We start from the raw sequence: 26256 nt of genomic DNA, 5'->3' as shown, positions 1-26256 counted from the left end.
GGTTTGGGAGGTGGACTTAGGGCCCAATCTTGTCCAACTTTCCAGTGCTGGTGCAGCTGCGCCAATGGGGCATGTGCTGAATCCTGTGGTAGAAGAGCAGTCACCAGTGGTGAATCCTCCCAGTCCCACACCTGGGGCAAAAGTCCATGATGCCACCCCCTTGTGTGAAGCCTCCCCCCCCTAGAGCAAAACTGAGCCAACCAGAAAAGCCTCCTAAGGTCCTAAACTGTCCTTTCGGCAAACTGGAAGTACAGTCTCCAACCACGTCGGGAGCCTCAATGAGGCTTCCCGCATGGTCCCAAAGGCACATGGACTCAGCGCCAGGGGCATCTGCCCCATTCACAAAGCGCTAGGTCTGCTGCTGGCAGTCACAGAACATGGTAGGAAATGTTTGCTCCCTTACCTTGGGGCTGCATTGTGGCCACATTGGCACTGGAGAGTTGGATAGGATTTGGCCCTTAGACCTGGAAGTAATGAATCTTACTAAGTGACCTTGGAGCAGTCTCACCGACCCCACAGGGAGGGGAGGAACCATGTACTCCAACAAACTCCTCGGAGGAAGGGCAGTTTAAAAAGGTGGGGGAAAAATAGTAGCAATTGAGGGCAAAGATTCAAAAGAAAATGGGAAAAGTCTCTCCCATCACTGATTGGACCCCTGCAATCCCCGGTTCAAGAGAGGCCCTTTTTGGTGGTCGCCCCCACCACTGTAGAACCCCCCTCTCCACAGAGTTCCATACGTTCCCCAATACTTGTGGCTTTTAGGAAGAAACTAAAAACATTTTTTATTTGGTGGTTGCCCGCAAATAAAAACAAACATTTTTATTTGGCCTTCTTAACTCTGAAACTACTTTTGAAATTCCTTACTTGGTGGTGAATTTAATGCTGCTTCTACCACCTGTATAGATATTCGCTTCATTCTGTGATCTCTCCTCATCCATTTTTTTAGGACGGGGGAGGGGATTTGATTTCTGGCAAAAGCAGTCTAAAAACCAACAATTGTGGGAGAAGGGAATTTGTAAAGCACCTTGTTGCTTTCTGCTGCTTCATTGGGAGCATTACCAAGTATTCCTGCCTCCTGAGAGCTGCTGCCTGCAGAATCTGAACCTTGGTCCGTCCACTCAGTGTTGTCAAGCATCAGCATCAACTCTCCAGGGTTTTCAGGAAGGCTCTACCAGAGGTGCTGTCAGGGATTGAACCTGGTGTTTTTTGCATGAATGGCATGGACTCCACTACTGAGCTACACCCCCACCCCTGAGGTCCCCCCACCCTGACCTCTTAAAGAGGTAGAGAGGTGAGTCCAGGGTAATCACCTCACGCAGCCAGTTATTTATAAACATGAAAGGTCTGCTTCCAACAAGAGTCCCCCCCCCCCCCACAAGAGGACAGGAGAGAGATCCCTTTCACATCTTGTCACTTCTGCTGTCTCACCCAAGTCTGCAACAAGCAATACAAAGTGACACCTGTGAGTCAGAAGTTCTCACGTGCACTCCTGAATGGAGGGCTGCCTGCTGCCATCTTCCTTGGATGGAACTGGAGCCCAGGCTGACACACCTAGGATCTCCTTGTGATGCCAGGAACACACAGAATAAGTGCCACAGAGCATGGACAAAGTGCCTTTCTCTCAGCAGTAGGAAGCAACCATTGTGAGGGTCTCATACCTGGGGCAACATGTCAAACCCCTGAATTGCATACCTAAAAGATGGAAGCAAAGTGAAGGGCGAAGGGGGGGGGGTGAGTTTGTATCAGAATGCCTGAATTATGAATTGTGCCTGAATAGAATTGTGTTCCTATTTTCTATCACGCTGGAGGTGCCACAAACAGATCTGCTCCCATCTGGGACGGCCACAGACAATGTGGCGGGCCCTGGAGCTCCTTGCGCTCTCTGTCACCACGATGGTGCCCAAGGCCTTGCAAGCTGGCACTGGCCATCTCCATGCGCAGAGTGCTCTCCACCCTCTGGCACTCTGCTTTCCCGCCCCATCAGAGAGTTCCCGCATCTCGGCTTTGAAGGAGAAAAAGGGGTCAAGGTCCTGGCTCAGGAAAGGGGGTGAATTGAGAGGGGAGCCCCAAAGTAAATTGGATTTATTTATTTATTTATTTATTTATTTATTTATTTATTTATTTAGCATATGGCATATAATACATGAATTTATATTTCAATTAGACTAGATGAAATGTCAATGTCCAGTTCGTCCAGCCATTCAAGGACACAACGGAAAAACATTTGGAAAGCTCACAGCTTCCTCACCAAAGACCTGGGAGGACAACCCTTTAACACCTCTATTAAAGGGTGATTGAGGCTGCAATCCTAACCACACTTTCCTGAGAGTCAGCCCCACTGAACAAAATAGGACTTACTTCTGAGTAGACCAGGTTAGGATTGGGCCCTAAGGCTGACTGAGCCAAGATTCAAATCTGACTGCCCTCCTCAAAGCAAGAGGACAGAGCCCTTTCCCCCCAGGGCTGCATACATCCCTCTGTAGTCAAACTGGGAGAATAACAAGAATGACCTTGAACTGGTGGATGAAAGGCTATCCAGCTGCCCTGGAGCACACCAATAATTTAAATAGGAACTCCTGAGCTTATTCGTGCAGATTTTGCACAATTTTGGATGTTTTACAGATGTCCAACCTGCGTTGGCGGCTGTAATTTTGGAAGCAGAGAAATACAATCCCTGAGCTCTCTTCTGAAGGTTTTTTACCCCAGCTCAAAATTTTTTACCCCAGCTCAAAAATGAGTCCTGTGGGATCTGGAAGGCAAAGAATTCATTTATCTTCCAGGTGCCACTAACATGGTGAGCATTCTGAGAACTGGTAAGGCAACCAAAATGATTCAGAGGCTTGGACATCTTCCTCACAAGGAAAGGCTGCAACTTTGAGAGCTTCTGAGCTTGGAGAAAAGGTGAGGGGGGGCACAACTGAGATTCACAAAATGGTGTGTGGGGTGGAGAAAGAGGATTGAGGATTTGTTTGTTTGAGAGTTTTGCAAGAGTGTTGAGAGAAGGAGAAAATATTTAGGACAGATCAAAGGAAGTGCTTCTTCACGCAGTGCATCATTAGCCTGTGGAACTCCTTGCCACAGTGTATGGTGATTGGCCACTAGCCCGGATGGCTTTCAAAGAGGATGAGACAAACTCATGGAGGGCACTGAGCAGGGGTTGCTAAGGACCTCCTGTTTGCAGGTTGCAGGAGGTTGGGGTATGAGTTCTGATCTTTAGATTTCCGCCTGATGGAGCATTATGGGGAAACAAGATCTGGACAATCTGGGCCTTTTGCCTGATCCAGCAGGACCCTTCTTAAGCAAAGTTTACTGGGGGGGGGGGTAATGTAAAGAAGCTTTCTGTGCTGCCTGGAAGTTTGCTGCTTTCATTAGCACAAGAGGTGGTACAGGCAAGCCCCCTTAGCTGCAGGGGTTCCATTTTGGAAATCCACCCCCCCCCCATGGATACCTGAAACCACAGATACAGACAAATGTATTGCGGTCCTGAGGATGCCCCCCCCCCAGAGGTGAGGAGAGCTGCAGGGCTTCCCAGGCCTCCTGATGCCTTATAAGGCATTAAAAACCTCATTTTTCGTTTTGCCATGAAACCAGAAGTTGTGTTTTTTCAGTGCCTGAGCTCAGTCTGAGCTAGGCACATACGCACGGAGTATGTGCACTGGGGGCCCCCACCCAATTAATGGATAAGTGAATCTGCAGATACGGGATCCACGGGTATGGGGGCTCCCCTGTAAAGGTCCAAGCCATTTCTGAATATGCAGATAGCCTTTTTGCATGCCCAGGGGTCCATTTCCATCCCAGGTTCCCCACTCCTAATTAAATTGAGAGGGTTGCCAGATGGGGTGTCACATCCCCACAAGAGTGAAGGAAAGTTCCTGTTTCTCTGTCTGCCCCAACCCGTCACCTGCCTTCATTCACGCTTCCCTGGCAAACCTATAATTCCTCCCCATCTGCAGGGGGAGTGTCAATCACAGTTTGTCAGGCTGCACGAAGACACCCACTTCTGTCATTGTGTCCATGGCGCCGCGTGGGCACACAAGATGGAGGGTGTGGCGGCGCGGTGTTGTGCTCCAAGGCAGCAAACGGCAAAGCTGATATGAGAACCTGCAGAACCTCACCCTCACCCTCACCCTTCCCAGCCTCACCACATCTCACAGCCACCTTTGCAAGGGGCTAAAAATCCAGGTAGACACACCAGTTTTCCAAAATCCAAGGAAACAGGCAAAACAGGCTGCTCAAAATGCCCACGAGGTGCCATTGGAAGGCGTGCACTACTCAGTGCCATGCTGAAAGTCCCATGTTCAACTCCTGGCAGCAGAGGAATAAAAACCCACCTGAAACCCTGAAGCTGGTTGCAGCCAGTCAGTGCCTGACCACGCTGAGCATGATGGAGCTATAGCTGACTCTGGAGAAGACGCTGCCTGTATGCTCAGGAAGCAGGAAGGTTGCCAGTGAAGCAGCACTTGGCAAGAAGAGGCTCAGGGGCAGCCCTACATAAAGACCACCTCAGAAAGCTAATCTAGAAGGGGCAGAAAAAGCACCCCAGTTAGTCTCACCCTCTGCAAGGAAGCCTGAGTGACTAGAACCTGCTCTTTCTAGCCACCCACCCCCCCCCCAAACAGGCTGCAAATCTATTCTTGGCTTAAGCCAAGCAACAGCACCTCCAACTTGCTAGGATTAAGCTTTAGTTTATTTACACCCCGCAGCCCCTCACAGCTGCCAGACAAGCTTTAAGGTGTCCGCCATCTCCTCCCTACCCCCACCATAGGAGGTGTTGAAATGAGCAGTAGGGCTGGGTGCCAACAGCAGGCACATCACAACCCAAATGGGGCTGCAAAGCCTCATTTGGGGAGATCATGGCAGCCTTTTCAAACCAATGCAAGAGAGGGCTTGGATCCAAATCAGTAATGGTTCTACCTTCCAAAACAGAGTTCTTGATATAATCCTACACTGTCTCTTCTTGCTCTCTCACCCCACAGCTCCTAAGGCCAGCCCCGCTCAGGTTACTACCTCACAAGGTTGTTGTGAGGACACAAGAACTAGGGGGAAACGGGGCAGGCAGGGACAAGATGCGAGTGGATTGGGTCTCCAGAGGGGGCGGGAATGTCGGTGAGTCCTCAGTCTCATATTTTATTTATTTATTTATTGGGGTCATGGCACAAAAAAGGTTGAAGACTGCTGCTATAAGCCACAGGGCAGAGCAGAGGGCCCCCCCCAGCACCACCTTCTGGGATCTACATTTCAGGAGACACCTACATGAAGCAATGATGAGTTGACACAAAGAACACACGGAGCCAGGGTTTCAGGTTGAGCCCAAGGAGCAGAAAGCTGCTTTTTCGAGCTAGCCCCTCAGCCTTTATTTCATTCTCAATAAAACAACATACAAACAAGGCTCGGGTCACTCTCAGTCACTGATAAGACGCTTTGCAGGCAACAGCACATTCCTAACTTCTGAGCTCTGACTCTTATCTATACCATAACTCATTCCTGTTTTCCTCTGCACTGGGCCTCACGCTCTCAGCTCCCATGGACAAAGAACATACCAAGGATGAGAAAAAAGGCGGGTGTGCCCACCCAAAGTTGCCATGTCTCGCCCAAAGCTCCAAAGCTCAGTGCTTCTGCACTGTTACACTACATCTACACTACACTACATGCATTGAAAACTGTGCTGAGTCGGACCCTTGGGCCACCTAGTTGAGCACCATCAAGCACTGACCAGCAACAGCTCTGCACAGATTCCAGCAGATGGCTTCCCAGTCCTGCTTGGAGATGCTGCCAGGAACTACACCTGGGGGCTTACTACATGAAAAACAGGGGAGGAGCTGAACTGTGCAGGAGAATGGGCTGGCAATAACTATTCATGAACAAAAAAATGCCCTCCATGCATGCCATACATCATGGACATAGGGCTTTTGATCATGTCCCACTGGTTGCTTTTTAGCTTGACATTTGAACCCAGAACATTCTGCATGGAGAATGCCAAAACTCTGAGCTATGAGCCTCTCTCTGAAGGCTACTTTGGAGTGCATTCATGGAAGGGGCGATGCTTGAACCCCGAGATTTCCAGGTTCACAGCTCAGTCTCTTGACCACTGAGCAACACTGGGCACTTTATGGGGCAGGCATGGGGAATTCTTACAGCAAAGAGCTCAACAGCCAGACTAGCTTTCATGGGAGCAGCAAGTCACACAGAACTCTTCTTCAAGGGCAGCTGTCCGGGACCAAAAGGACGCATGATAACCTTTTCAGGTGATATTAATACAGGTGGGATTAAGGGGCACACAGCTGCTGGGATCCTACATGATCCTGAGGGCTGAAAAGGAAGACTCAATTATGTTGCCAAGGATCGCTCAGAGTTATGCAAATCAAGGTGTTTTGCACCGTTTGCATAATTGCTTCCACTTCCAAACCGATTTGCTGGGATTTGCAGCTTTTGCCAAGGCTTGAGGGGAAGGATGGTGGGGAGCAGGGGGGAAGGAAATGGGGGCAAGGTGGTCAGGAGAGGTGGGTGGCCAGCCTTGCTGTAGAAGGGGCCATTCACTTTCCGCCTTGCATCCACCTTCACCGGTGACTGCAGCTCCCCTTCTCCCCTTGCTCTCCGCAGCCCCTCAAGATCCCTAGACCGGCATCTGCTTGGGGCCAGCCCTGAGGCTGCTTCCCCCTAAGCTGGCTTCCCCTTCCAGGGCTCCCAGCAGGCCTCATTCATTTTTAAAGCTCGCTTTTCTCTTAAAAGCAGCTCTTTAAAAATAACCCTTTGAAACTTCCCAGCCACCTCACTCCGAAATCTCTGCCAGGCAAAACAGGTGGGAGGCAAGGCTGGGACCCGGCAGTTATGCCAGAACCCAATCCCCGTTCCCGGGGAGTCCAGAGCGGCTTCAAGCCACTCCGCTCTCCTTGGACTTGTGCCACCTCTGAGAAGAGGTCTCCCCTTACCTCTGGCTGAACCACTTTGGGTCCCTATCCTCGCTGGATACAGCACAAGTCTCTTGGCTTGCCTGTTCCAGTGCAGGATAGGATTTCGCCCTCAGTCACTCACACAGACACAGACACACTCCATCAGACTCACTTACACAAGCCATAAAAATCTCCAGTCTTAGACTGTCTGGAGTAGTGGTTAGAGCAGCTAGTTTCAACCAGTGTGCCATGGCACATTGGTGTGCTGTGAATGGTCTGCAGGTGTGCCACAGGAGTTTGGGGGAGGGTCACAGGACCATTGGGGCACTTGAGCCCCCTGTCCAGGGAGTGTTCCTTGTCAATTGTCCAAAAAACCATGGGTGTGCCTTGACATATTTAGCATCTTATCAGTGTGTGAGATGAATAAGGTTGAAAATCACTAGGTTAGAGTATCAGGCAAGGACTCAGGGAACCTGAGTTCGAATTCTCACCTAGCCATAAAATTCAATGGGTTTTAGACAAATTACTCTCTAGTCACTGCTCAACCTCTCTCACAGAATTATTATGAGCATAAATTATTATGAGCATAAAAAAAGTTGGAGGGGAGAGAGGGGAGAGAGGGAAGACCTTGTACAGAGATATTTTTAAAAACCTGTAATAAGCTTGCATTGGCTCTCACACCTACAAGCACCCGTTATAATGCTCCTGCAAATGGCACAATCAGAGCCACACCATGTAGTACAGCCTGGTGGTCAGCGTCAGACTAGGAAGGAGGAGACACGAGTTCAAATCACTTCTCAGCAATGAAACTCGCTGGATGACCTTAAGCCAGTCTCCATTCCTTTGCCTTCATGAAGTTGTTGTGAGAATGAAGGAGGGACTGCGATACCCTTCTAAGGGCACAATCCTAACCAGGTCTACTTAGAAGTATGTCCTATTGTGTTCAGTGGGACTCCCAGGAAAGTGAGGTTAGGATTGCAGCCTAAGTTGTATACTTCCTGTGTTCCTTGGCGGAAGGATGAGACAGGAATGCAACTGATATTATCAAGCCAACTTCATAGATCCAGAAAGCCAGCTACCACACCGAGGCAGGGCTGGCCCACTCATGAGGCTGGCTGGGATGGTTGCCCAAGATGGTGGGACTGGCAGGGAGCAGTCAGGCCTCTTGCTCTTGCTCCTTAGATTCAGAGAGCAGAAGAGAGGGGTGGGCAGGAATGTTTCCAACACCCTAGTGTTGGAAACACACCCACTCTCCTCTCCTCCAAACATCCACTTCATTTCCCAATGTCTTGCTGAGTGGTAGGGGTAGCAGGTAGTGCCAGGCAGTGGTTTTGCTATGGGAGTGTGGGCCGCATTAGGTGACATGCACGGGGATGGGGCTGACACCATTACTCATCAAAATTTTTTAAAATCTTGATATTTTTGAATAATACCATCATATATCAATTGATATGTAATTTCATACAGAATGCAATGAAACAAGCCACAGTCAAAACTTTCTTCAATGAAAAATTATAGCCAATAAACTGCATGGGAAGAGGTCCATCATGGAGGTGATACACTGGCCTCCCACACTGGGTGACACAATCCCTGGTGACGTCACTGGTGCCAGGGGACGCCTAGCAGCGTCACTGGTGCATGGGCAGCGCAATCCTAACTTGCACTGGAACAGGCAGGCCGATAGGGAAACCCTTCCCCTTACCCAGGAGAGAGAAGATGCAGCCCCAATGGGTCTACTCAGATCTGCACCACCTCAAGAGATGGCGCTGTGTTGCCCGGGAATGGGGTCCGTATACGGCACAAGTGCCAGGTCCTGGCCCCACCTCCCTGCTCTTCCGCCACCTGCCCATGGGCCCACCCGCCGTCCCCTCTCCCCAGAACATGAGCTTGGCTAGACCTACATTTCTTCATAGGCGCAGAGACCGGATACAGCCTCCGCAGGCTGGTGCACGCCCCTGCGCTGGCCCAGCTGACACTTGAGGAGGCGCAACTGTGCTTTGTGGCATGTTTGCGATCCTCCTGGACGGACACAAGAGACTTGCACCAGCCAAGTGCTCCATTAGGACTGGGCTCTCAGTCTGATTTATGAGCATCCGTAGCATTGCCCCCTGTGCCCGATCTTCACAGGGAAATTCCCACTCAGCCACACACCAGTGTTCACCACTGCTTGTGCAAGATAGTCACCAATGCTCCTCCCCTCCTCCATGGCACACCACCCCGCCCGTGCCACAGCAGCTCCTTCCGCACACCGCCAGCTCCAGTCATTAGCTCATCAACTCGAGACTTCGGGACAATTAATCCTATTCCCCTTCCCCTGAGACCCAGCACGCCAGCATCCCAGCACATGGTCGGCATAGCAACCAGCTAGCAGCCTGTGCCAGGGCTGTGCATGTCCTTGTGCTGCAATGGGGGAGGGGTGGTTGCAAGGAGGGGGGAAGTTGAGAAGAAGGCAGAGGACAGGTTGCTGTGAGGGATGAAGGGAAAAAGAGATGTGCCACATCACAGGCCCAACTGGATCATTTTTTTGTCTTGGCTCGGAGGCACTGCCAACACCTTGGGAATCCCCATCACCTGGTCCCTTTGGGCCCCACCCCAAACCTTTCCCAGTAAACAAACATCACAAAGAGAAACTGGAGTTTGCATCACAAACATCACAATCCCTTCCCTTTGGGTGCGTGGAAGGAGGAAAGCTCAAGGATTCTCTCCTCTGCATTGGCAAGAGAACTGTGGATTACAGAGTCCAGCACCTCAAATCAAAATGTTCATTAAAAAAAAAGTTTTCAGACCTTGTGGCTGCCCAGCACAACTTGACATGAAAAGGCATGTATGCAGAGAGGCTGGGGAGTCAGCGCAGGGAGGGGGGCAGTGGCTAGGAAGGGCTGCAGCAACCCCTGCCTGGCCACCGACCCCCCCTCAATGAACAGAGCTGTCAGGCCAATGCAGCCAAGCCTAATGTACACTCGGATTAAGCTGGCCACAGAACGGGAGGCTTCTGCGCCAAGAACACACACAGGGCCTCCCTCTTTGGCAACCCTAGTCCCTGCTGCATATTTGTGCAGCGTGTTTCAGAAGACAATCCTATCCCCAACTGGGGGCAAAGACTGTAAGAGGCCACCCAGCCCGCATGGAGGAGTGTTCCCTCCTAGCTCCTCTCTGCAAGCAACCCCTGAAACCCTGGGCTGGTGTGGAAGAAATAAGGAATGGCGGGCTACTGAAAGCCTAATTGGAAAGGAAGTCTGGGAGACAGAAACCCCAGTGTTGAGGTGTGGGCTGAGACCATCGCTTCAGGCAACAGACTGGCACAGTCCACCGCTGCCTGCCTGCCTGCCTAGCCACCCATCCCCTGCAAATCCTCATCCCCCTGCTCCTGGATTTGAAAAGGATGAGGGCAACGGAGCAGAAGAAGCAGCACACAGGAGAGTACCAACTAGAGCACTTCTAGCAGAAGAGGAAATGTGAGGGACAGAAGAGCAACGGGCTAGAGCAGTGATTTTCAATCTTTTTCATCTCAAGGCACACTAAGAAGGTACTAAAATGATCAAGGCACAAGGCACACCATCATGCTGCCGGTGTGGTCCTCACAACCCTATTAGCCCTAATAATATACGGACCTTCCTCCAAACTCCCATGGCACACCTGCAGACCATTCACAGCACACCAGTGTGCCATGGCACAGTGGCTGAAAATGGCTGGGCTAGAGTGTCTAGCAGATGTCTGAAGGAGAGAAGAGTGACAGGCTAGAGCAGCACTTCCCAAACTTACTGGGCCCTGCAACACACTGCTCTCGCTGCCGACAGTGGCAAAACCTGGAAGTAAGTGCCAATCACATGATGACATCATCAGCATTCCTGGTTGTATGGCAAAAACAACCTAAATTGCCATAAAACCACTCAGTGAGTGGGCCCTCACTGAGCAGAGCAAAGCAGAGCCTCTGCTCTGCTATCTCCTGCACTCACCCTGCCAAGCAACTTGGCTGGCACACCACCCACGACACCCCTATAGATTCATTGTGATGTCCCAGAGCATTTGAGAAGAGGTTTGGGAACCTCTTGGTTAGAGTGTTTCTAGCACAAGAAGAAGCGTTGGGAGAGCAGCAACTGTTACCCTGCACATCCCTGATCTTGTCTGATCTTGGAAGCTAAGCAGGGTCAGGCCTGGTTAGTACTTGAATGGGAGACCTCTTGGGAATACCAGGTGCTGTAGGCTTATACCATAGTCTTTCGAGACTGAAGGTTGCCAACCATGTGGGAGAGGAGAGTAACAGACTAGAGTGTCTCTAACACAAGAGGAAGTGTAGGAGAAAGCAGAGTGATGGGCTAGAGTGCCAGGAACCAACCCAAACCAAGATATATCAGCAGCAGGGGAAGGAGCAGAGCCTTGAATATGCTTGCTCTGGATCTCTGGACCCCCTTCCTAGAGAAATTGCCCACTGCTTGTCCTTGCCTGACTTGGGGGAACACACAAAAGCACATTTCTATGGAGACAAGCTTTTGATCTCCAATAGGCGCAGAAGACAAGTGCGCCTGCAACTGCCTGCCTGCCCCTTCCACTTCGATTTCCATTTTCAGATGATGTGACCAGACCACACACATCACCATCGGGGCCTGCAGCCTGAATTGCTTCTTGAGCCTGCTGCGAGAGCTGCTCAACCAGGTTGCCAAACTGTGTTGTCTTATTGGTTTTCTGTTTGGTGGTTATTGTGCACCGATTACCCCGTTCGTGATATTTTACTAGACGCCACTTTGTCTGCCATTGTGGAAAGGCGGAACATAAAAAGCTGCCTAAATCCTGCACCGTTAAAATGATGCAATGTTTTATTCTCACTTCTCTGACTTTAAAATTACTCTGTTATGTCATTTGGATTGTTGGAAGCCTTCTTTGTGCTACAAAGAAGGTGGGGATGTGCACGTGTTAAATCCATGAACTATTTTATTTGCTAATGCAAAATATTTATCTCCCTCTTTTCCGTCCCTGAAGGGCCAATCAATGAATGTCCAACCCTTGCAGACAGGAGGGAGAAGCAGTGGGGCTGCGGGGGGGGGGGGGGATGAGAGCTGGGCAACCTTTTCTCCCCTTCCCTGCCCAGACCACTTCTTCCACAAATTGTGCTACAGTTGAGCACCAGTGATGGAGAGGAGAACAGAGAGTTGCTTTGCTATACAAGGCTGGAGAGAATCAGCAAAGGAGCACTCAATCTTCAATGCAGAGGTGGGGAAAGAGAGATCTCGCCCATGACAACCTCCAATTCGGCTCTCTGAGATCCTCAGGTCCTTCACCAACATCAAGATGTTAGGGATTGCCAACACTCCCTGAAGCACTTCCTGGAGATGCCACTTCCCCAATACGATGCCATGTCAGAGTTTCCTGGAGGCCCTGTGGCAGGTCTCCACAACTGCTTTCAATAGCCACCTGGCTATTGAGATTCCAGGGGCTGGCAACTGATCCAACCTCACCCTCCAGATGCAACATTGGGGAGTAGGGTGTAGGTCAGTCAGCTGGGCCAGCCTAAGAGACATGGCCATAAACAAGAGAGAGGGGGGGGCAGGTACACTTCTATTTGCCTCTCCAGAAATGCCTCCCATTTAAACATTAGACCTCTGCCCAAGATCTTGAAGAGGCTCTGTCAGTTTGCGTACAGCCATACTGAACTAAATAGTCTGACTCCCCATTTATTCAAATGCCACCTTATAGAGGATCAGGACTGCTGCCCAGACACGCACAACTGTAACAGAAGCAGGCACTCAGGACATAGATTGGCTGGGCATAGGAGCTCTATGGCCAGACTCGGACAGTACCCCTTCTGCATTTGCCCACCTGCCCTCTTCCTTCCCTGCCAACCAACACATCCACCCCCACATCGCCAAAGTACAAGCTGCCCTTTCCTTGTGCTCCTTTTCCAGAACGCCCTGATTAAAATCAATCACAGCCTTTTGTGTATTAATGACATCTTATTTGTATTGAATGCGTCATTAATGTTAACGATCCCTGGGAGCCTTCCCCCCCCCTCCTCGGACCAAGCGGATTAATTGCTCACATTGTAATTAAATATTAAGGCTGGGATTTTTCACGCTTTGCGCAGCTGGCAAGGGGCGGGGTGTGCTGATGTGGCTGGGCACAGAGGCTAGCAGGAGCCGCTGGGAAGCCACTGGGGCGGTGGGGTTGCAAGGTTGCAAGTACATAAGCAGGTTGTTTGATATTGTCCAAACGGATCCCCCCAACGCTCGTTCTTGTTATCTCTCTCACAAACACATGCGCATTAACACATGCATGCAATTTTAAAATTCCTAGAAGGTGAGAATTGGAAGGGATCTTGGAGGTCATCCAGTCCAACCCCCTGCACTGGCAGGCAACTGCTACAGCATCTCTGACAGGTGGTCATTCAGCCTCTGCTTGAAAACCTCCACGGGGGAGCTCACAACTGCACGAGGCTGACTGCATTAGTGAGGGACAGCTGTTACAGTTAGGAAACTCTTGCACAGCCGAAATCTTGGAAGTCCCTGGCAGTCTTCCTAATGTCTTCAACACCTGCCTTGTACCCAGAATTTTTCTCAGCCCTTTGCAAGGAGCTGTGCCAAAGGTGAAAGACCACCTGGACCGGAGCATTGGAAATCTTTCCACCACTCACATTGTCGTATCGATAGTTACTCAAATCCAACTATCAGGTGATGGGTGGCTTGCAGCTCTTGGGGCACTGAACCCAGAAACTGGCATAGGCCCTGAATGACAAGGGCCAGAATGATTCAGTACACAGTGATGGATGTTGTGGTCCCAAAGAACAGGAAATACAAAATTTATACCTTGTCTTGGGACAACTAAGAAACATGCCATTTTTTGAGGTACACAGAAAACAAAAGTGACAGGCATTAATAAGAAGCAACGTTAAAGGAACCCAGAAAACACAACTGGTGATGGAAAAATGATGCCAGCAGTTCTCTGCCAGTCCTGCCACCATTTCTCAGTCACTTCCACTGTTCCGACCCAAGAGTTCTGTGGGCCGCTGAAGCCTGCAAATGCTCCAACATCCACTAAAAAGTACCATTTTGCATCATTTCATCTCCTAATTCAGAAGTGGACCTTCAGTGATGTGTTTCACATGAGCTGGAGGGAAGAGAGGGGAAGGGGAAAGTTTGCAACACTGACCTTTTGATGTCTGGTGCACCTCACTGGCTCCTCTCCCTGCCCCCCCTTCCGAGTACAGTAGGGACCCTACTGGAGAAGCAGAACCACAGAATTAGGGAGGAAACGCTGAAAGGACTCCCCACTCCCATGAGCTGCGCGTCACCCCCAGCACAAGAACCTCAGAAGAGTCCCTCCGGTTCAGGCCAAAGGCCCACCCAGGCCAGCTTCCTGCATCTCACAGTGGCCCACCAGGTGCGTCAAGGAGCACACAGGACAACAAGATGGCCGCATCCTGGAGCGCGCCTTTGCATCTGGCATTCAGAGACAGCTCCTTCTAAAACCGGGAGGTTGCACATACCCACCATGGCCTGTAACCTGCAATTTCCCCTCCATCAATCCGTCCCATCCCCTTTGAAAGGCAGGTCAGGTGCCACCACCACATCCTGTGGCAAGGCGTTCCACAGATTAATTACAGGCTGGGTAAAGCCCAGCATCCTGCAATCCAGGCAAGATCACACGTGACGAACATTGGTGGTAGCTGCACCTCTCAGTGCACAAGAGGAGAATTCTTTTCCAACTCGGCCTTTCAGGGTGGGAGTGTCACTCCCCTTTGCTCATTCACAAACGCGTAAGTTCTGATCAACAGCATTTTAGGACAACTGGAAGTCCAAGACTGGCTTCCTTACAGCCAGGGAGCCACACCAGAATCTATTCTGAAAAGGTCCAAGCATAGCTTCCAGGTACCAGGAGCCAAGATGATGCATATGCCACCCTCCAACTTGCACATTCATGCATCAGTTGCTGCCACTCCTCAGATTCAGAAAGGACAAGGGGAACAGAGCAAAAAAGGAAGTGTGGAACAGACAGTCTAGCCCACCACTCTCCTCCCCCATATTTCCAACTCCGCTCTGTTCCAGCAGCGGCAGAAGGGGGCACAGGCAGTCGAGTGGGTGCCCCCCCTTTGCAACTCTGCTGCCAGAAGCAACCGCCTCAAGGACAGGCCTGGAATGTGTGAAAGAGAACAGCACCTCTGAGCAAATGCAGAGAGCAGGGCTTTAAATGAAGACAGTATTTCGTCCTCAATGGGACCTGCTTAGCATAGAGTAAGGAAGATAGCTCCTCTAGGCATGTGCCTTCTCCTCACCACAGAAAGCAAGGACAAAAGCACACAAAAGCCAGGCTACCCAGTGGTACCTTGAGGCCAAATCACACACTAATCAAAAACATGCAACATGGTCCTTTATTGCTGTTCATTTTGTTTCTAAATAGTGTAACAGAGGGGATCTGAAACAGCACAACACTCTGGTGGGTGGGCTTCTGATCTTTACCCAGCCACAGTGCCCACCCCAGTGCACCATTCATATTGAAACAAAATTTTCCAATGAAAGTCAATGTTTTCCAAGGTTTTTTCCCCCCAATATAAAGAACATGTGCATGGGTCGGGTGGGGGGGAGGGTGAACGCCCAGAACACAGCATCCTGGGAACCTGGCTTTTTGGAAAAAAGAAAAATAATTACCTAGCCTTCAAGGCCACAGAGGGAAGCTTGAAAGCACTTGGGCAATGCCTTGGGAAGTCTCAAGGGCCTCTGCACAACCCACGCGGTCTGTCTTTTCTCCAGATGGCATTGATTGCAGGGAGGCTACTGTTTCGGAGCAGCAGTGTTCCAGTTCCTGGAGGACAGCTTGTGGGCGGCTGTGCTCCAGCCCTGCCTGAAGGCTTCCCAGAGGCATTGGATTGGCCATTCAGGAGTGGAGGGTGCTGCTTGGGTCAGACACTTGGTCAGGTCCATGAAGGGCTTTTCTTCAATTGTTCATAGATTATTCACTACGGTATCTAAAGTTGCAGCGAATGCCACGGGAGTGTCTATTGGACAGTGTCTGTGTAGCCACCAGCAACTCTCCCTTCCTGCTACTCACTCCATTCCGAAATCCTTGTTCTGCGCTTTCTTTTGTTTGTCCAGCACACACCTCCTCGCTGCAAGTATGGTCATTTTTGCTGGTGTTGGTTCCCCACCCCCTGCTAATTTTGGTTGCAGGGGGGTCGGTTCCCCACCCCCTGCAAAGGCTGCCTCTTAAAGCAAATTCTTTTCACAATCTGCAGTCCATTTCCATAAATTGTACCCCTTATATTAGCAAAATCTTTGTAATAATATACGTAGTTGATGCTATTTCAGATTCATGTGTTGTAACTGTAAATCGGGTGGTCCAACACACAGCCTGCAGGGCGCATGTCGCCAGTGAGACTCTTTATGGCGGCTCTCCAAAGCCCCACAACAGCCACCACCCACCACCCCCTCCCACTTCAGCAGCTTTTGGATCTCCCTGTTACACAGTTCCAGCTTCTCCTTTTTACCGGGCTGACTTTCAACCACTGATCCATGTCTGAAAAAAATGATGACCAAAAACTAGCAGTTGGTGGGGCTTTCACAGGCAGTTCTGTCAGTGGTGTGGCTAGGGGGGTGGGGATACATTGCACCAGGTACCATGCCTTGAGAAGGTGCCAACCTTCACCCCGATGGCACATCCTGAGGCCTGCCCACCTGCCATATCTCCCTGCCTCCTCACCACTGAAGTACCTTCTCCTGCAACCCCCACCCCCCCCGTGGGCTCTCAGAGCAGTTGTGAGCCACTCTGACTCTGAGCGGCTGACTGCTTTTTCACTTTCTTTGTCCGGTGGGGGTGGGGGAAAGCCATCAGATGCTCAGAGCAGCTTGTAATCACTTTGAGCATGCCATAAACCTGGAAGTAATTACTTTTGGGTCAGGCACTACTGAGGGGGTGACATCCGACATCACGGCCCGGGTGCCAAATGCCCTGGCTATGCCACTGAGTCCTGTCGGAGCTGGGCAGAGCTCTTCACTGGCACCTCTGATCCAGCTGGAGCACTGCAAGGGTGCCCTGGCAAAGCTGGTCTCCCTTTTGTGCACTGGCATGAGCCTGTGGCAAGGTGCACGGAGGAGAAAGGAGAGTTGGCAGCACAGGCCTTTACGCACCTTGTGCTTTGTCACCAGGCAAGAGCAGAGGGAAGAGCAGAGGAGAGGCAGCAGCGCCAACCACTGCTGTAATGAAGCAGGAAGTGCACAGAGGAGGGGCGGCAGTGGGAAAAGATCACCCATTAGCAGTTGTAGGAAGGATGGGTCCTTTCCCCTCCCAGTGCCACAACTTCTGTGGCCCAGCATCAGCCCTGCAGGGAGAAATGCACAAGCAGAGGGGCCAGGACTACAGCCCTGCCCCCGTCAGGGGACTTTGTCAAATGGAGGTGGAAAATTGACTGATTTTGCCTGGGGTCAGGGAAACAGGTTGACTCAAAGTTTTAAACAGAAATGGCACCCATGCTTGCTAATTTGCTGGTGGGGAGAGGGGAGTCAAGTTGCCTGGGTTCAAGAGAGCAACCAGAACAATTACTGGGTTGGGGCACCTCCCTTATGAGGAAAGGCTGCAGTGTTTGGGGCTCTTCAATTTTGAAAAGAGGGCCTGAGAGGAGACGTGATTGAGACATACAAAATTATGCAGGGGATGTGGATCGGAAGATGTTCTTTTTCCTTTCACACAACACCAGAACCAAGGGACGTCCACTAAAATTGAGTGGCAGCAGATATAGGACAGACAAAATAGTTTTTTTACCTAACATGTAATTAGTCTGTAACAAGTAATTAGTCATGTAACAAGGATACAAGGACATCTGCAAGAGGGATCTGAAGGCCTTAGGGATGGACCTCAACAAGTGGGAAACCCTGGCCTCTGAGCGGCCCGCTTGGAGGCAGGCTGTGCAGCATGGCCTTTCCCAGTTTGAAGAGACACTTGGCCAACAGTCTGAGGCTAAGAGGCAAAGAAGGAAGGCCCACAGCCAGGGAGACAGACCAGGGACAGACTGCACTTGCTCCCGGTGTGGAAGGGATTGTCACTCCCGAATCGACCTTTTCAGCCACACTAGACACTGTTCCAGAACCACCTTTCAGAGCGCGATACCATAGTCTTTCGAGACTGAAGGTTGCCAATACAATTAGTCTGTGGAACTCCTTGCCACAGGATGTGGGGGTGGCATCTGAAGGCCTGGATGCCTTTAAAAGGGAACTGGACAAATTTCTGGAGGAAAGTCCAACTCAGGTTACAAGCCATGATGGGTATCTGCAACCTTCTGATTTTAGAAGTAGGCTACCTCAGAATGCCAGTTGCAAGGCAGTGGCACCGAGATGCAGGTCTCTTGTGATCTTGTGAGACACCTGGGGGGCCACTGTGAGATACAGGACCCTGGGCTAGATGGGCCTTTGGCCTGATACAGCAGGGCTCTTCTTATGTTCTTATGGTGCCAACTAGGAGAGGGGGGCCTGCAGATGGAACTGTTCATTCTTAAAAGTGGCTTCACTTCTTTAAGGCTGCAATCCTACATGTACTTACTTAGGAGCAGTAGCTAGGTCATTTGACACCCGGTGCCCATACATTTTTGTCTCCCCCATACGACACAATTAATTAATTAATTTTTCACATTTTTATACCACCCTTCCTCTTTGGAGCTCAGGGTGATGTGCAAGGTTCCTCTCCTTATTTTGCCTTCACAACAACCCTGAGAGATAGGTCAGATGGAGAGACAGCAGTAGTTATGACATGAAATGAATAATAATAATGGCCAGAAAATAAATGCTGTTAATATTTCCCCACAAGCAATGGATGAAATTCTGCACCAAATGGTATAGAACATGATGGTATTATTCCTAAAAGCCAGGATTGCCACAATTTTGGTCACCAGGATGTCAACCCCCCCCCCCAATGTCTCATTGGTCTGTTTTGAGATAAGGTAGTGGTTCTCAAACTTTCAGCACTGGGACCCACTTTTTAAAATGACAATCTGTCCAGGACCCACTAGAAGTGACATCAAGCAAATTAAAATAAATAATTATAAATAACTAAGGGCGCAATCCTAACTTCATGTTAGGCTGGCACAAGTCCCTTGCGCAGGCCTAGGAAGGTGGCAGATGTGCTGTAAAGCATGTTTGTGCCTCCTCAGGAGGAAGCTGTACCAGCACATGGAGGTGTGCTGGAGCACAGAGGCTGTATCCAGCCTCCATGGCAGCTGCCCTCAGATAAGTTGCATTGGCTGAGCTTGGCCAATGCAGGAGTCTGGGGAGGGCAGGGAGGAGGCAGGAGAGCAGTGTTCCGGTGCAGGTGGAGGGCAGGCGGAGGGCAGCCCGGGGGCAGGTGGGAGCTAGGATCCGGCTGGGATCCGGCTGTAATGCCAGATCCCAACCCCTGTCCCCAAACAATGGCTGCATGTCGCTCTGCTCTCCTCAGACTTGTGCCACCTCAGGAGGTGGCGCAAGTCTGAGGAGACCCATAGGTGCTGCAGTGGCTTACCTGGGGGCAAGGGGAAGAGTTTCCCCTTATCTCTGGTTGAGCCACTCTGGTGCCTTATCTTGTGCTGGATACAGCACAAGCCTCCTGGCCTGCCTGTTCCAGCACAAGATGGGATTGCGTTGCCCATTAAAGAAAAACAAATAACTAAATAAGGGGAAGCCAGCCTAGCTTTACAAGTCTAAAATAGAAAAAAATTCACCTTGCCAGCTCAAGCCTCTGCTTTATTCTTTTTATGGGGGGGGGGGCTGCCTTCTGGAGCATTTGTTTAGCTCCACATTCATCCAATTGGGACCATTCTGGTGGTCTTGTGTTCCTTTTTGCCTGACCTGACCACTAGCCAAGGCAAGCTTGCTTAATCATGAGTAAACAGTTTCACTTTCCATAGGGCTCAATACATTCGTCAGCTTGGAGGGAGAGACTTCCTTCTCAGGTGTTTTCGGAGGGCTGTGTTCATCGGATCAGGACCTGGTGTCATTGGATTCCTGTCCACTTGCCCTTGCCTATGAACTAAGGTAAGTTCACCTACTCACAAGTAAATGCATGATATGGCTTAGTTTCACTTTCCATAGGGCTCCATGCATTTTTGTTTTCTGGTTTTTTGGCCATAACTTTTGACAGACTGGAGATATTTCACTCCAGTTTTTTTTCATTGTATTCTGATGCAAATTTCACATCAGCAGTCTACAGCATGATGGTATTATTCCTAACCACTGCAATTTTAGCGATTTTGGTCACTTGTGGAGTCACCCCCCCCCAAGGCTGGTACCTAGGGCAGACCGCCCCTCCCATCCCTCGCTAGCTACACCACTGCCTAAGAGCAAGTCCCACTGAGCTCAGTGGGATTCACTTTCAAGTATACTGCCGAGGCTTGCACTAGAATGCACAGGTATTTGCTGCTATTATCTTGGCAGGGTATGGCTGTGGGGGACGCGGCTGTGGGGCAGCCTGCCTTGCTCCTGCGCTTCCCAATTCTATCCTACAGCTCCGATTAGCATGGAGAGAGCTACTGTCTCTATTCAACCCAGCTTAGCATCCCTCTCAGGGTCTCCCTTGCGTTACTTTCTAGATTACGAGCTCTTTGGGTACAGGAAAAAGTTGCCTTCTTTTCCTATGTAAGCAAAAAGTAAAAATGCCTTTTTTAAAAACTTTTTTTGTTGTTGATATGCAGTAAATAAATATCAAACAATAACAACAATGCAACCATCACATTCAAAAAAATGAGTAAGAGCAAGACCCTACCATTGCAAACCTCTTGGGGCAGGGACCAGTTTCTTCCCTTGAGAAAAACTGGTATGGAGCATTGGCTAAGAGACTGAGCAGTGAATCAGGCCTTTCCCTGGTTTGAATCTCACCTCTGCTATGAATACAAGCTAGGGCAGTGGTTTTCAAACTGGGGCAGCCCGAAGGCCCTGGCCTCTGCCCCCTTAAGGGGCGCGGGCAGCGAGGAGGCAGCGATGCAATCTTCAGGACCGCGTCGCTAACAGGGCTGCAGGGACTGGGATGCACTTACCAGTCCCTGCAGCAGCTGTCCTGGGATGTGGGGAGCCCTGCGTGAGGTGTTTGCAGGGCTTCCCTGGTTTCTGAAAGTGAAAGGGGAGCGATCGCGCTCCACTTCCGGCTTTGCAGAGGCAGAGTGCAATCGCTCCACTTTCACTTCTGACGAGCTGGGGAGCCCTGCAGACTCTTGAGCAGGTGAGTGCATCCCAGTCCCTGCAGCCCTATTAGCGACGTGATCCTGGGGATTGCGTCACTGCCTCTTCCCCAGCCGCAAGAGAGTTTGAAAACCACTCCATGAGAGTTTGAAAACCACTGAGCTGGGGCCTTTGGCAAGTACCTCCCTCTCAGCCTCAGTCCTCTCCATTTGCATTATGGGGGGCAATCTTACATATTCCAAGGACAATATCAAGGCATAATAATTAGCAAATGTTAAGCTATTACAAAGAGTCGATGGCACATCTATTGCACATGGATGGCACTAAATAAATAAAATATCATTGCATGGTTTCAGGTCATGCAGCCCACTAGCTCGGGAGTGGCCACCTCTTTGGCCCTCTTCTCCATAGCCAACACTCACCAGGGAGGTTGCAGATGTTCCTTCAGGGCAGGAGCATCAGGGGCTTGGCTGCTGACTTGTTGGAGAGCAACAGGCCCTGTAAGCAAGGAATCTCCCTCATTTGTATGGCTGGGCAACAGAGCCAAGGAAGGCAGCTGATGGAGGAGGCCCAGGAGGAGGAGGAATTTCATCACTGATTCACCTTGCAGAAGTCAGGACTGCCTTGGCATAAAATTGGATGTTTGAAACAAGCAAAAACCACACAAGTTCAGTTGGAGAAAGGATAGAGACTTATGAGCCTCCTCAATGGCCGAGATTCTCATAAACCCTGTTCCATAGAAGAGCTGCACATTTAGAAAGGCCTCGATGGGTCTCCTTCACCCACTGGCAAGCCTGGCCTCTGTGCTTCCCGGAACCAGGATTGCAGAATCCTGCCCCCATCAGTCTGGAGGCCTTCAGAGGGCTCTGGAAGACCTAAAACATCGCTTCTGGCATTCCAGAAAATGGGAAGAGGGGGTTAAAGACCCTTCAAAGGCCTCTGAACAGAGCCGAGGAAGGCAGTGGGGGGCAAGGAAGGTGTTGTTGCCCTCACAGGTATGACACCCTGGGGCATTTGCCCCCCCTTGATTCCCCCAGGTACACCAGTGCCTTCACCAAGCCCAATAACAGTACCTGAAACATGGAGGATCCATTGTCATCATATCTAATAGGCGACATTAGACCTGCCTCCTCCTCAAACTGGCCAATAGCACATGCCCCTCACTGACCACTGCCGAAGTTGCAGCAGCCTCTAAATTTGCTTTGAATATGGTGCAGTTGCTCTGGATTTCTGAACAAGAATCTTGAGTCACCACAACTCTAGCCTTCCCTGTGTAAACATCAAGGCTGTCCACGACTCTTGCAGCAGGCCAACAGGCAGGGCCGGCCTTAGGCGCTGTAGAGCCCGCTCAGAAACGTTTGTGGCAGGACCCCAGGTTCACAACCAAGGTCTGCAGCATCTTAGAGATAGGAATAAAACTTATTAGAGACTTTATATCTCTATGAATGAAACACAATCAAAATGTGTGTTAATGGACCAAATGGATCTAAACACATTTTAATACTAAATTGCAGCATTTGGTGTCTGTTGCAAGGTGTTGTTGTGTATATTTGACAAGATTAGAGTAGATTACCCTAGCGTGGGGGGTCCTTAGGCACAGGACCCAGTTGGGAGCAATTCTTCCAATTAACTTAACCCGTTTCTGCCGGTGTACACATTTTATCCGTGTTGCGTATGTGCAACACTGGACAAAAACGGCTTAAAGCTGGCCCTGCCAACAGGATTCATCCAGGTTACCTTTAAGTCCCTGTTCCATCAATCTGGAGGCTGGGGGGTGGGGGGGAAGAGTCCAGCCAGACATTCCCTTTTCCCCCCAGAGGCCAAACTGCTTCACAGCAGTTAAAGAGCCTTTGAATTGAACTTAGGCTGAAAGCCTTTCCATTCTGCCAAGAAGGGCACCCCAACAAGCAACTCAGTTTGTTCACTGGTGGGCACATGCTGCAATGAACCTAGGTGGAGAATCAGTCTTTCCACACATACACAGTTCATTCCCCCACCCAGCCACAGTTGATGCTGCAGTAAACCCCTGCCCACTTCCAGTTAGAAGACCCATGTCATGCTGCCAGTGCAGCAGTCCTCCTCAATCCCGGGCAATGCCAGTTTGTGCCACCCAGCGGATCAGTCCCCAAGAAGGCACCGAAGCAATCAAAGAAGCAAACCACACAAGGCTGTTAATAATCATATCATCAACATAAGTCACACGGTTCAACAGAGCTCCACAGCGCTGCGGGAGGAAAGACACTTTTTCTTCTGGCTTTCTCTTCCAAAAACATGCTTTTCTTCACCCCCCTTCTCTTTCACAAACGTTCACATCTAAAACAACCCATATTTCAGCTGCATAAAGCACAGAGAAGCGAGGCAATGGCAGAAAGCAATGTGGAATGAGAATAGCTCAGGCGGATGGGAGGAGGAAAATGAGCCGGGGAGGGAGACAGAGAGGGAGAGAGAGAGATGGCAAGAGCAGGGAAGAAGAACAGGAGAAATTAAAAACTCATTTGCTGAAAGAAACTTATCACCATACCTTGGCTGTTTAACGTCAGATGAGCTGGACCTTGAGGGGGAAGGAAAGAAAAAAAGAAAGAAAGAAAAAAGACGAGTCATATAAACGCACGGAAAAAAGGAGGGTTTTCCCCTCTTTGCCACAATTTAAAAGCTGATTTTAACTTGTGACAGACATCCAGGCCCCCGGCAGATAGAGAGGGAAGGGGGTTGAGGGTCGGATGCCGAAACAAACTTAAAGGAAAGGAGAAGAAACTGAAATCCCGGACAGAGCCAGACAGAACCGAAGTGATAACAAGAGGGGAACAGAAAAAAAATAATAAAAGTTTGGTTTCTTTTAGGATTTTAAGGGGAGTTTAAAAAAAAAGCATTTCGGGCAAAACGGATGTATCACCCCGAGAGAGAAAATGCTTTTTTTTTTTTCTGGGTCCAAAACAACAAAAAAAGGGGATAAAGAAACAAACCACAGAAACCAGGCAGTTTCGAGGGGAAAGAGAGTTGAGTTGTGTGGCCCGCAGGGCTTGGCATGAGCGCAAAACTGCTCCAGGAAGGAAAATTGTTAGTCCTACAAGATTAAAGCCTCCCTCAGGTGGACACCAGCATCATTCAGTTGGGGTCAACAGAAAAGGGGGGTGGGAGGTAGGCTGACCCAGGAAATTCATCCCCCCCACACACTGGAGAGGGTGTCAACGAGACTGGAGGGATTTGCTCCCAAGGCCAAAACATCTCACCCACATTTCTTGTCTGTAACCACAGTTTGAACAGGAGGCACTCAGGAGGAGCACCTCATCATCACTGCCCCACACAAGAAGAGGGCACAGATGCAGAGAAGCCCTCAGGTGGAAGGTTGTCAGGACAGAACCATAGGCTAGGAGGTAGTGATGACTGAAGGCAGGGCCTGTTCAAGACCCCTGGGCAATTGAGGCTGCATACCAAATACTGGCCCCTCCCTTACCAGGCAGCACTCCTGACACCACCTCCTCTGCTCCTCCTCCTCCTCCTCCTCCTAGGTTTGAACAGGAAGGGCAGAGGAGAGTGGGAGGGTAGAGTGTCTTGACAGAAGAGGAAGCGCAGAGGAGAAAAAAACCCTGCAGCAACCCCACCCCCTCTTCTGCCTCATTCCTCTCCAGCCTCCCACTCTCCTCTCTTCCACACTGTTTCTTCTGCTCTGTTGCCCATTTGAATCCAGGAAGTGAGAGGAACTGCAGGACAAAGGCAGACACAATTGCCAATTCACCATCTAAGGCAGGGATGTCCAAACCCCGGCCCTTGGGCCAAATCCGGCCCTCAGAAGGATTTTATCCAGCCCCCGATGTTCCCCAGCCTCTCAAGGCTAAAAATAATGCAGGGCACATTGCTGGTATATACCACATTCAGCCATTAGAGGTGCATAATGCAATGCAATGGAAAGAAATCATTCTCTAGTGGCCGAATGAGATCTATACCGATGCTGAGAGACCTGGAATAGAAACATAATGTTAGTTGAACTTAAAACGGAGCAGAAACTGAGACAAAAGTTTGCGATTTGCATCATGGGTTGCTTGATGCTTTTTCAAAATCCGTTCCCCTCTTTTCCTGTGCAAATCAATTTTGCCCTCTGCTCCCCTCCTCCTTCCACCTCAAATCCACTGATTGTATTCAATCAAACTCTTAGCGCATTGGTCCTCCATGTATTTATTACTTCTTTATTTTCCAGCCCTCAACACTATGTCAGATACAGGATGTGACCCTCGTGCTGGAGACCCCTACCTAAAGTCACAGCCTCAGGCAGCCTTGTTGACAGGTCCACTCTTGTCAGCGTGATCAGCCCTTTTCATATAGAGCAGTGGATCTCAAATGTTTTAGCACCAGGACCCACTTTTTAGAACGATAATCTGTTGGGAATCACTGGAAGTGATGTCATCAACATGGATGTGATGTCATGACAGAAGAGACATCATCAATTTCGACTTCAAGCCTAAGCCATGATCAGCCAAATGTCCCATTACCCAGCCCGCTTGTGCTGTTATTTTGCAGAGCTCAGAATTCAAACATTCCAGCTCGGAAGTCAGCCTTGGATCCTTCTCCAACCACACGCCTCTCTCCCTTTTCCTGCACCCCATCTTCCCATCTGTCCAGGGCAAAGCCCCAGCCCTCTCTCCCACCAGGTGCCACCTTGGCCCAGCAGCTCTATACCTTGTATTTTCATCTCTATATTTTCAATGGCTGCTGAGCTAGATGCAATGAGACCCACCTGAAATTGGCTCACAACCCAGCTAGTGGGTCTCAATCCACAGTGTGAGGAAACACTGATATAGACATACCACAACACCAGATCACATCCTTGCACTCTGCACGACTGAGTCTGGAATAACTCCCACCTCCCTCGATTTACAATCAAACTGGATTAACGAAAACCCCGCTAAGCATATAAGCATGCCATTACCTGCCTGCACTTAAAACAGAGAGATTAATGCAGGTTTATAAACAGTCGTTCACTTGGTCACCTGCAGCAAAGAGGTAATCAGTTACAGGCGATTAGGTGGGAGAAGCTTCCCTGACTAACTTCTGGCCCAGGCGGACATGTGGGTTACTCAAACTAGTTATGGGGACTTCTCTGCAAGGTAAGGCAGAAGGGGCTAAGGGACTGCAAATCAACTTTAAGGACTGCAAGTGGTCATCCTTACACCTAAGAGGCCCGTGCACCTGTTGGAAGTAACAGAGGACTAAAACCAGCATGGATTTCCCTTGCCTGAAAGAAAACA

The 26256-nt window shown here is 50.1% G+C and overlaps 1 protein-coding gene across 1 annotated transcript in view; it reads right to left on the bottom strand.

Annotated features, from left to right (window-relative positions):
* NRXN2 (neurexin 2) overlaps window positions 1–26256 on the bottom strand; it is a 300535-nt gene that overhangs the window by 230371 nt on the left and 43908 nt on the right. Inside the window, exons 3-4 of the mRNA XM_066610141.1 lie at window positions 23535–23564; window positions 14031–14099 (exon numbers count right to left, since the gene is read on the bottom strand). Of these exons, the coding sequence (XP_066466238.1) occupies window positions 14031–14099; window positions 23535–23564 (99 nt within the window). The remainder of the gene's footprint in view (window positions 1–14030; window positions 14100–23534; window positions 23565–26256) is intronic.

Source organism: Tiliqua scincoides, chromosome 15, assembly GCF_035046505.1.
Source record: "Tiliqua scincoides isolate rTilSci1 chromosome 15, rTilSci1.hap2, whole genome shotgun sequence".
Taxonomy (NCBI): Eukaryota; Metazoa; Chordata; class Lepidosauria; order Squamata; family Scincidae; genus Tiliqua; species Tiliqua scincoides.
The sequence above is the reverse complement of the archived record's forward strand: the minus strand, read 5'-3'. Positions and strand labels throughout refer to the sequence as shown.